The sequence below is a fragment of the Leptidea sinapis genome, chromosome 22 (genome assembly GCF_905404315.1).
Source record: "Leptidea sinapis chromosome 22, ilLepSina1.1, whole genome shotgun sequence".
Classification (NCBI taxonomy): domain Eukaryota; kingdom Metazoa; phylum Arthropoda; class Insecta; order Lepidoptera; family Pieridae; genus Leptidea; species Leptidea sinapis.
The window spans coordinates 3,002,680-3,014,765 of NC_066286.1; the positions used below are offsets into that span (position 1 = coordinate 3,002,680).

At 32.3% G+C, this 12,086-nt stretch overlaps 1 protein-coding gene across 1 annotated transcript; it reads right to left on the bottom strand.

Moving 5' to 3' along the window:
- Positions 1-998: 998 nt before the first annotated feature.
- On the bottom strand, positions 999-11,782 carry LOC126971013 (origin recognition complex subunit 6). Its single transcript, XM_050817184.1, has 6 exons — positions 11,449-11,782; positions 11,195-11,321; positions 9,068-9,256; positions 5,997-6,052; positions 5,251-5,411; positions 999-1,438 (listed from the first exon to the last, which is right to left on the bottom strand). Exons 1-6 carry the CDS (start codon positions 11,517-11,519, stop codon positions 1,125-1,127), a joined length of 918 nt encoding a protein of 305 aa, XP_050673141.1. The 5' UTR covers positions 11,520-11,782; the 3' UTR covers positions 999-1,124.
- Between the last annotated feature and the right edge of the window lie 304 nt (positions 11,783-12,086).

Genomic DNA, 12,086 nt, shown 5'->3' on the forward strand with positions numbered 1-12,086 from the left:
ATTTTTTATTTTTTATTATAGTTTACATAGTATAAGTTCTATTTTTCAGAAGTATTTAGGGTGTATTTTTTGTAATTTTTATGTTCACCATAATTGTCGTATACTTTAGAACTACTAATTGTAACATTAGATTAAGAAAATTGTATTGTATATGATGTGGTGTGCTTTAATAAATAAATAATTATAATTTCGTATGGTATGAAATACCTTCACTCTTATATATCTTGCAAACATAGTTTTTACATTTTCTTAACACACAGGTTGGCATTTTAGATTATTATTGTCACGCCACGAAAACGTTCCGCTTGGCTCGCTGCTATTAGCCGATTAAATGAAATTACGACAATTGTCTGAATTTGTCTGCAACATTTTGCGTGCGCTAGTGGGATATCAACCTCTTTATTGTATATAATATCATTGCCCTACGTCACAGAAACCCCGCGCAAAATGGCGCGTTTGAATAGTCGAAATATATTGCCGGACAATAATATTTAATTCTAATTCAATAAGAATGTTTTTATCAATAATTTGATGTGATAACTTTTAGGATGTAAAATGATGTTTTTAAAAATCATGCATTAGGTTGGCAGCACTGTTTTGAAACTGTGCAGTTTTTGTGTAATAAAGTCAAGTTTTAAAAAAATCGAAATGTGTGCAGGGATACATTGTAGAATGGACACTTCACCAGACAAAGTTTAAAAACAAATATTTCAAGAAAAAAATAATCAAAAATAAGAAATAAAACGACTGCTTTACTTCTTTATAAAAATTTACGTACTTATAATGAAATAAAAAACCTTGGTTAGGAGTGTGGCGTTCAAACTTACTCTACCTCTCGGGGACCAGTGCTTAAATCTGGCGCCTTAGACCGCGCAGACGAACTGACTTGAAAGCAGTAGTTGAAATTAATGATACAACTTCATCCCTACTACAATCGACTACGATTGTAGTAACATGCGATAGATGGACGAACAAATTTTAAGCCGATGTAATAAAAGTTTCACCTTAAAAAACTTTTAATTATTTTATCAAATTTTATATCTTGATATTGATCATATAATTAATAACAGCCACAATGTATTTTATCATCAGATCATTGTATCGCCAGTTCCAACACTTTACACTCAAGAATTCAGTTCACTCCATTGTTCTGTTGGAAATAGATGCCTCACACCCTTCTTTGGACTTTTGCTTGGCGAAAAATTTAGCGGAGTCTTCTGTGGGGTTTTTCTTGGTGATTTCCTCGGTGTTCTTCTAGGCGATTTTAAATTCACCTCAGCTTTTAAACTCTCCTTATTCTCTTTTGCTTTTTCAAGTTGCTCCAATTCTTTATAAGCTTTTTCGAGCATACGACGTTTCCAATCCTCATATGACTCATTTTTCGTTTCAACTGACTGTTTCTCTTTCGGATTTGAATCAAGATCCGTTGTAATGTTATCTGAAAATAGTTTTTATTTACTTTAGATTTTTATATATAATATGGCTATACTGAATCAGAAATATGTTATGTGGGTTCATTAAAAGAGGGGTTTCCTCGTTAGAGCCATGCCATGCGATATTTTTGCGTATACCAGTGGGAGGTTTCTTTGCACAGGATGCCGGCTAGATTATCGGCGCCTAATTAAGCGGTAAGCATTATTGTTGGTGTTTCGGTATGAAGGGCGCCGTAGCTAGTGAAATTACTGGGAAAATGGGACATAACATCTTATGTCACAAGGTAACGAGCGCAATTGTATTGCCGCTCAGAATTTTTGGGTATTTCAAAAGTCTCGAGCGGCACTGCATTGCAATAGGCGTCGTACCTCGTCCCTTATTTTCATTGAAAAAAAAAACAATATGTCGTATGGGAACTGTGGAAAGATGAGGATTTCTTTATGAGGACCTAATATAAATGCATCGGAACTGAACCAGATTGTAAGAATCGGGAAAGATTATTAAATTCAGTTTCCAGATTCGACCCAAATGAGTATAAAATAAAAGCCTTTGATTGGAAATCACAGCACTCCGCATCCTTTACCCAGAGTCATGAATAGAATATATATATACATATATTTATTTATCACAAAGACTTGCTAACGTTATGAATCTGGTAAAGGGGCCTTGACACGAAAAAAGAACTGATTAAAAAAAGGCCAGCTCATCTTTTAAATCATAAAATAATAAAATTCCTCAGGTTATTTAATATACTCTGTATCAATTTAGGAGGCCTGCACTGAACCAGTCAAAAACAATGCATCATTATCTTCTGTATAATTTGCTATAGTAGTATACCATCTTTGTCAAGAGTTTTAATACATATCTTAAGTTTGTGCTCAATGAGTCCTAATATATTGTCTGTTATTTTATTGTACAATTGAATACCAAGATATATGAAGGAGCCCTTAACTCTAGCTAACCCGTAAGCTACATGGCACACACAGTTTACTCTTTCTTGGTGAATTGAAATTCAAAATATATTTTATCTTGAATTCAGTAAAGTTTTTCGAACATACATTATAAATATTTATTTATAACTAGCTGACCCGACAGACGTTGTTCTGTATATAACAAATAAAATAATGTTTTTTATGAATTCGTCAATAATATATCATTACATCTAGAATTACTTCGTAAAATATGCACCCTGCTGACGAAATGAAATTGTTTAGCAGGACAACTGTCAAACCGTGCGTCAATAAATTCTCTCGTAGAAATTATGTATGGACACATCAAAGGAAAAACAAAATCGTTGTTTTTATTTAATTTAGCAGCATTTTCCTATTTATTCACCTTTTAAACCTTCTCTGGACTTCCACGAATAATTCAAGACCTAAGTTTGCCAAATCGGTCCAGCCGTTCTCGAGTTTTAGCGAGGCTAACGAACAGCAATTAATTTTTATATATATACATATGTATTGGGAGGGAAGTGTTAAGATGTTTATGAACTTGAATTTTTCCCGAAGCGAGTCTCTTGGGTGCATATTATAAATTGCTCAAATAGCTCCCTATTGGGGCACAAAAATATTAAGAGCATCGGCAGCATTTCCCAACAATAACAAACCGTACTTAAGGTTATCATCACCTAGTGCTATGGAAGTTCGCGAAATAGACCACAAGAGCTGTGTTCACATCAGTCAACTGTGTGGATATTTTTAACGGCAAAAGATGCAAAACTCAATCTGCTTTCTAAGTTGCTGATATGTGGGCCCTACTGTAGTTTACTATCTATGGTAATGCCCAGAAAAACAGTCGAGTATACAAATTCCAGAGTTTAGGTATAAAACGTTGCACACTTGGTAGTTGAAATCTAATACAATTGGTTTTTTACTATTTAATAATAGATATGTTATGATTTGTGAACCAATTTAGTACCTTTAACATAGTAGGAATCATTTAGCATTTTCCTATCCATCGTATTGTCTTTTCGTTTCGTTTTGACCACAAAAAAAATACTAATACTATTTTATTATATTACTAATACTATTTTATTATATTAAACGTAAAGGTTTGCATAAGAGGTGTAAAATTAAATTTTTAGTTATTTATTACTTTTCAGTTTTTGAAGTCGGTTTTTTTAAACGTAGTTTTTTTTATTTTTTACGTTTTAGTGTCAATTAATAATAATATATAATCCACCTGAATGAAAATTCCAAAAAAGCCGTACACAGAAAACAATTATGTTATCCAGGTAGACAAAAATTTTCATATAAATGTTCAGAAAGTGGAAACTACTGGGCCAAACTATGTAATTTTTTATGGGACCAAATGGCATCTATTTCGCATCGAACAAAGAATTACGTAAATCAGATGATAAATCTCAGAGTAATCGATTTACATACAAATTTATAAACAAAATACCGATGGAATTGATAACCTCCTCCTTTTTGAAGTCGGTTAAAAAGTGAAGAGTCATTAGCGAATAAAACGATAGCAGTGAGTTTCTCTACCATAAATGGAAGACCGTTAACACAGACCAAGTATTCTTCTTAAAACGATGATAATATAGTAGTACTTAACGATAAAGCACTCGCCATAGCATTTGACACAAAGACACTACCGGGTATCGGACTAAAAAAAATCTCTAATCCTGAAGACCCTGATAAGAAAAATGGGACAGACTGTAGAAATTAGTAAATTGACATCAATCATTGACCAGTGTGCAAAGTTTCAAATTAATCCGACGTTTTGAAGGCGGCGAAAATAGTGTTCATAGATTCCGTTACATACAAACTGTTGAATGAATTGTTTTTTTTTATATTAACTGGCTCCGTCGACTGAATGTCGACGATTCGGCCAACGTCAAGGTGGAGAGATTTTTTATTTTAATTTAGTGGATTGAAGTATATAAAGAGCTGATTTAAAAGGAAATGATCGGTTGATATAGCCGTGGTTTTTTTGTAAACTGAAGAATAGGCAACAAGAGTTCGTACGGTTAGTAATAAACACCCATAATATTAACTACCTTGTTAGTATCTAATCTAAGTTTAAGGGAGAAATGTGTGAATGTAAGTGGTATGTGTATGTATGAATATGTGCCTAATAGAAGCGTATAAAGTATGGAGGATAGAAATTACAATTTAATATTATTGCGGGAAATAAATTTGGAAAGAATCTTTATGACAGGGGAATGGCATAAAGTAAGAAGAAAAGGGATGTTGATGGAGCGAGGGATATCCTTCGGTAGAAGGTCATATAAATGAATTGACAATTTAGGGCAATAGAAAAAAATATGTTCTAGAGTACCTTCCACAAGGCCACATTCACATATAGAATGGTCCCTTAGAATGGATGGATTGAAATAAAGAACACGTCACCCTGTCACCCAGCTGTCAAAACTCAAGTGTCACTACGCTAGACTCGGTCATTATTTTCCCGCTAAAATCCCGCTCTGTCAGTCTCTGTAGTAATTAAAGAAAAGAAGTATTGAGGCACTTCAAGTATTTTATTTGTTTAATCCTTCACAAACAGACATGCATACCAAGCTAATAAAACTATACGGACTGTTTAAGTTATTATATTGTCATCGGTCATTGATAAGTGTGCAAAGTTTCAATGCAATCCAACATTTTAAAATGGGTGAAAATCATTTCAACATACGTATGAAGCTATTGAAAGCGTGTTAAAAATCATATTTTTTATTTGCAGCCACTTTGGAATTCGTTATCTTAATTTTTACTGTTCTTATACCGGCAATATTAATACACAGACAGAAGAACGGTGCGAAAAGCGAACAAACGTAAAGAAGTAACATAATATTGTAATTAAACATACCAGTGATAGCAACATCTGTATGCGGTCGACCTTTACTTGACTCAGAGGCAAATCTTTCATCGACGAACTTTGTCCACTCCGTGTCTAACTTACTCCACTGCCCCGGCTTAAGCCTTGACTTCTCTATAAATTTACTCTTTCCAACTTTAATCTTCTTCAGTCTGAAATAATCAAATAGTAGAAAATAATTACTTTTAAAACTGTAACAGTACAACAAATCGTAAATTTACAATGATTTAAAAAAAATTACGTTTCGCATTATATATTAATTAAGTAATATGTAGGCCATTGATCTTGAATCTGCATATTATGTCAATCTTCATTTCTAAATCCATATAGTTATATCAATATACATCATCATGCGTTTAAAAAACATAAGCATTTACGATCCGGAAACAATAAAACATAACGAAGAAAAATGCTTTTAGTAATGCTTTTCTAACTTATGTACTTGTACACTTGTGTAATGTTTTACAAATTCTGATCCTGGAATGTTGGTGTCACCAGAGCGCCTCACAAATACCAGCTTCGACTGTATTACCTAGTGACCTTTTGTGAGGAGAAATAAACAGTGGTATTACAATTATTATACAGTAGGTAGATGGATTCAAAAAAAGATATATTATATAATGCGAAAAGGAGGTTATGGATTGAAATATCAAAGTGGCAACACAATTTAGGATTGCTCTGAATGAAGCAGCCGGTGATACAAATAATTTATAACGTTAATTTCACTAAAAACTCACCTGCAAGCATGATACACTGCCATACAGACATACTGTGGTAGAGAAAGCTCCACTTCCTGAAATGATATTTAATACTTAGGTATTAGTAGTACATGGTATATGTAATTTAAGATTGTTTGATCACTAAAAGGGCAAATGATAAAAAATCCTACGTTTAAAAAAACAAACTTCAAAATCTCAAAAGTATAAAAAACGATTGTGTGATGAAACCACGGTAAAAGTGAAACTTTTTTTCACATTATACTGACAAAATAGTGTGGATCACTGGCACAAATGAGTAAGCAACGGTCAGCTGCTGCAAACTATAGGCGCCGCCCGACCGTCACGCGGCATGCAACACACAAACGAAAAAGTTTGAGACGATGTAATAAAAGTTTCACTTTAATAACTTAATAGAGATTTAATTTAATGCACCTCCTATGCAAATCTTATACCTTTAATTTTAATAAAATATTATTATTTGTATGAACTATCTATTGATAAGGTTTAAGTCGGTTCTTGCCCGCTTGGGTTGAATGGTTCTAGACGAAGCTATCCCGCTCAAAGTCAGTGTAGGTACCTGCTATTACATTTGGCTTGGCAGCGACTTCAAACCTATCAATCAATAGTATTTTATTAAAATTAAAGGTATAAGATTTGCAAAAGAGGTGTATGAAATCAAATCTCTATTAAGTTATTTGATACTTTTGAGTTTTTGAAGTCGGTTTTTTTAAACGTAGTTTTTTTTACTTCTTAGTATCATCAATCAGGTAAACTATAAGAGTTCGTTCCTTTTTATTGTCATATATTAAATAGTAATTGTTTATGTAGCTATGGGTAGGCCGACAAAGATTCCGCGTGCCTTAAACAATATACTTCACGTTCTTGTGAGACACTATAATATCGTGAAGAACGTTTGTAGCTATGAATGACAGGTAGCCTAAGACCCACTTATCGGCAAACGGGTTAATAATGTACACAAACTATAAGAACCTCATCCACGTAAACAAAAACATTCATAAAATGAAAACTGCTTGGCCAAACTATTACAAAATTTTATGGGACCAAATGGCAAACATTCCGCATCAAACTAAAGAAGAATCACGAAAATCGGATCTTAAATCTCAGCGTAATCGGTGTACATACATAAAAAAAAATCCAATCGAATTGAGAACCTCCTCCCTTTCGAATTCAGTTAAAAATATACAGAAAATGTGAATCCGGACCAAGAGGACCAATAACGAGAAAATTGTTAACATTAATGAACACATTTAAATGTGAAAAAAACACACTTCCAAAAAGTATCCGACGAAAATAGCCAATGCACAAAATTTCAAAATAGCTTTATAAACAACAACGAAGTATTTACAATGTTATTCATAAATCCTCGTGTGGGTTCTGCCGATCTAGAGATATACCACAACAATCTTCAAAATTTTGGAAAAGTTAATTTTTAAAACTTTTATAAAATATTATATTTCATACACGGCCTCATTTTCTCTAGATCTCGCTGGAACGTGAAGACCCCTCCGGTACCCCTTTCATCCCCTCACGCTCGTCCTGTTGCCTCAGTACGGTTCGCAGTTTCATTACCGTTACATGTTGTGATATTTTCGTGCTATCACTGCTTTGATTATGAAGTTTGCACTATTACTATTGAGTTTTGCTGTTCATATATATAATAATTTATATGTAATACAGTTCGTGATACAGTTTTTACTAGTACGGAACGACAGGGTTAATCAGTTTAATGACAGCCACTAAGTTACCTATACTAATGAAAGTTAACTTTGAATAATAATTAGTTATATTGTATTTAGTTAATTGTATAGATTAAGAAGCTGTATAATGGTTGTTTTCATATTTTAATAAAGATATATATATTTAATACAAAAATAAATACTTTTTGTACTTATCCGGATTATTTGATTGATTTGTCATCATTATAATTTATGATTAATTATTTATATTATTATTTTAATAATAAATCACCTTTACATCTATCAGTATTACAGAAAAAATAAATTGCAGTTTATTTATTGATAATAACATCCTAGTGATGTTTGTTATGCACATTGTAACAAAGCGATGATGTGAAATCATCAACATCAAGTCCAGAGATAATGTGACCTATCTAACTACCTGTTAAAAATAAACTATATACGGGTAGAATAATATTTTTTAATAATTCTATAAAATTATAATAATTTATAATAATTCTGTTACTGTCAAGTACAAAACTAATTTGGTTTGCATACTTACGATGTAACTATCCTACATTTGCAGATTGTTAAACACATGTGAGGTGATATCAACAAGATAAGGGTGAACACCTCGGATGTAATGAAATTAATTTGCTTGAATTAGTTACGGTGTTGTGGGGCACTTTACTCCCTTCCCTAAAATATGGTGAGAATCGCAAATGCTGATCCTGTCATTGGACACCTACTGTTCTTTTGTTGATACTAATTACTTTAATAATTTGTCATACTCATTCTTTGAGGTTTAATTTTATAATTTATTTATCTTATTTTTTAAAATCATTCTTTTTTTCTATGGACTAGACGGACATAGATAGCCATTTAAGTGATGGTCAGTGATCTATGCTCTATGACACTATGCTCTCATGCTACAAGCCTATGCGCTATAGCATGCTCCCACCTTAGGCTGACAAAGCATCTCTTGACCCCTGGTTTTGCAGATAAATTCTTGTTAACTCAAAATTCTGACTAGCACAGTATTTCCATTCATTACATGAGACAGTCCTTCTCTCTGTGCGCTTCCAAATGTTTACAGGGTGGTATTGCAATGCATGCACTACATTTTTTATCATGTATCTTTATTTTATAGAATAGAAGAGCAAACAGTTTTTTACATTCTTTCTTGTTGCATCACTTCTTATTATGAAAATTTGTTAGAAACCAACCAATTTATTATTGAATATATGGTTTATGTTTTAATTAATATGTGGAAGGAATTATTATTTTTGTATTCAATGAGACCAGTGTTCATCTGTTCATGGATGATATATAAGAAAAAACACTTAGATTATGTTTTTCATTACAAAAACCATATGATTACACCATACTTACCCTTTTGGAATTCTTTTGATACTCCTGTAATATAGTCTCAGCAAGAGATTTAGCTCCAGTACATTGTAATGTCAGACATAGTGTTGATAAAGTCAAATTATCATCATTAAGGCCAAGCAAATTTTCTATGACTTTACGGCTGCTACTGTAACTTCGTCCTTTCAAACCTGAATACTTGATAGCTGTTTTCTTGAAGAAAAATAAATGATAAATAAAATTTTTGTTATGACTGGATTGACTTAATTAAAACATAAATAGATTAATGAAGCACATAAAAAAATACTGGAAGAAACTCTTGCACCATTTCTTCTCTCTCAGAGAGTTATTTCTTTTTATAGTATTATGTCCTATGGTATATTGCTGTGGGGCAGCGCTGCCAATATTAATACAATATTTGTGCTGCAGAATAAGGCTATTCGCGCTATTTATAACCTAGGCCCTAAGGAATCATTGAGAGCAAAATTCAAAGAAATTAACATCTTGACTGTTGCTTCTCAATATATTCTTGATAATGTAATGTATGTTCATAGGCACATAAGTGAATTTGCCAGAAACTGTCATAACCATAATGTTAACATCAGAAACAGACATAAGCTAATAATGCCTACTACTCGACTAAGTCGAGTTAATAAGTCTTTTGTTGTGCGATGTATATGCTTTTACAACAAGATCCCAGAAAATGTTCAAAACAAAAGTATTATGTTATTCAAAAGAATTGTTAAAAATCATTTGTGTGGTAAAGGTTAGTATAACATAAATGACTTTCTTAATGATACCACAGATTGGGAATGGAGCGACCACCCTCAGGCTATTAAATAATAAGTTTAATTGCCTGCTGAGTTTGTTGCACCCATTCTTCTCAGGCCTGAGGCATTCATTTTGGAATGGGTGGTAGTTTTTTGACTTTCAATAAGTGATTTCACATCCTATTTTGAATAAAAATATTTGAATTTGAATTTCCAAATTAACTGTTGCTACTAATGAACATCTTTTAAATTTTAAGAAAAAGGAAGAATTGAGAAAGTATTTCTTCCAAGTGTAGGCATATGTTCACAATTATGATTATTTAAATGTTAGAATTAATATCCTCACTATTAATCTAGCTAAGTTTTGTTAATCTAAATGAAGGTTGCAAAACCCATTCTCCACCCAATGATGCTTCTGGACGAAGTGCCATACCTTAGATAAACTCAATTAATTAAAATTGCAAAAACAGGAGCAGGAGGAGAGAATGTGGGTTTACATTATTTAACATTAGATGAAGGGATAATCTATCTATTCTAATTTGTATATTGTGTTGTCACAATGTTTTTTGGAAAACAGTTAGATGGATTCATCAACACATCCTTAACCACCAATTTGAAGTTATTACATGGGCATCTCTGAAAATGAATCATTCAGGTTCCTTTCAGTATTCTGAAATATTCACTCATGACTTGTGCTCTACCCTGAAACCCAAGATGTATGAGAGTTGGTCAAACATTCGGCAAGTTTCCAAAACTTTTAAAGGCAAATTTTATGGAGAACTCCAACCAGAAATTCCTCAAAAACCTTGGTTCTCAAAATGTAGGATTCATAATAAAACAATAATCTCAACTATATGCCGCTTACGTTTAAACCATGCCTGCACTCTAGTTTTTCTAGCTTAACTTAGAATTAGGGATCATTCTCTATGTGATTGTGGCCTTGATGAGGGAAACATGGATCATTTATTCTTTAGTTGTCCCTTAATGCAATCTTCTCTGCACAATTATATACCCGCTGAAGTCCCCCGTCCAACCTCCGTTAAATGTCTCCTCTCCCTAGTTTACACTCCTTTTGTAAATATCTTGTGTAAATATATTAAAATAAATAAGATTAAGTTGTAAATATTATTTAGTACTTATATTAATTAATTATTTAAGTATTTCTATTTGTGTATGTCGTTTATAGTCTTACAAGCATGTTTATTATTTGTTTCAGATATTATTAGAAAATTAAACTTTATGTAATCTGAACACCGATTATTACCGTTAAACTTAGAAGACACATACTCAAAGCTTGGTAGTCTAATCTAACGTGATTCTGGCAAATCTGTGGTATATCTTCCACAGAAGCCACAGTAGGAAGAATAGAATAGAATCTTACTTGATCCAAATCAGTGCTAAAGGTAGAAGCAGCTAAGTCGAGGCAGATAACTACTTTGCTGGTATCATTTAAATTATTCCCAGCTGTTGATCTGGCTTCTAAAAGTCGCTCAAATTCCTCTGCTTTCCTAAAAGTGTTTTATTAATATTTGTAATTAGTAATGAATTTTTTTTATCCGACCCATATCAGATATTTTATTACCATCCAATATGATGGTATTGTTAAAACAACTTATTTTAAATTAACCATTTTACCTAAGCACCTTCTCTTCTTCTCCAAGTCCTAATTTGGTCGCAATTAATCTAAGGCCACTTGATTTTGCCATTTCTCAGATTATAAATATTATTATTATATTAAAGATTATAAATCTCATATGATAAAAATTATTGCTAATTTCTTTCAGTTCACTTTGGTTAAAATATCTTTTGTCGCCTTCAATGTTTATTTATATTTACCGTTTATTTTTGTACTTTAGTCTTTTTGTTTACACTTTACAGTAGGTACCTATCTAAATATAATATCTAGATTCAAGTACAATATTAATTTTAGAGTTCATCAAAGAGTATAATAGTACATACACAGAACAAATCTAACGAGCAACTGTTTTCAAGTTTTACAAAAAAGGACTCTGTGGCACGTAGTATCTCCACAGATCTCTCACTTAGTCTATGTCCACAGAGTACATAGATGCTACGTCTAAGGCAATAGTGGAATACTGTACCAGCGGAGACTTTTGACAGTCAAAACATCAACAAATTCATTAATTATTTTAATAATAATTAATTCATACACGTTAATAGGGCTGGGAGTCAGGAGTTTTTTATTAGAAGTTTCTCTCTCTTTAAGGATCTTTTCTCAAAATTTCCAAAGTAATTATCGTTTTGGAGTAATG

Excerpts from the sequence above, each read along its gene's own strand:
- LOC126971013 (XM_050817184.1), bottom strand. The coding sequence starts at position 11,519 with ATGGCAAAATCAAGTGGCCTTAGATTAATTGCGACCAAATTAGGACTT. Across the intron at positions 6,053-9,067 it reads ATCAAAAGAATTCCAAAAGG|GAAGTGGAGCTTTCTCTACC; the intron begins GTAAGTATGGTG and ends ATATCATTTCAG. Across the intron at positions 5,412-5,996 it reads GCAGTGTATCATGCTTGCAG|ACTGAAGAAGATTAAAGTTG; the intron begins GTGAGTTTTTAG and ends TGATTATTTCAG.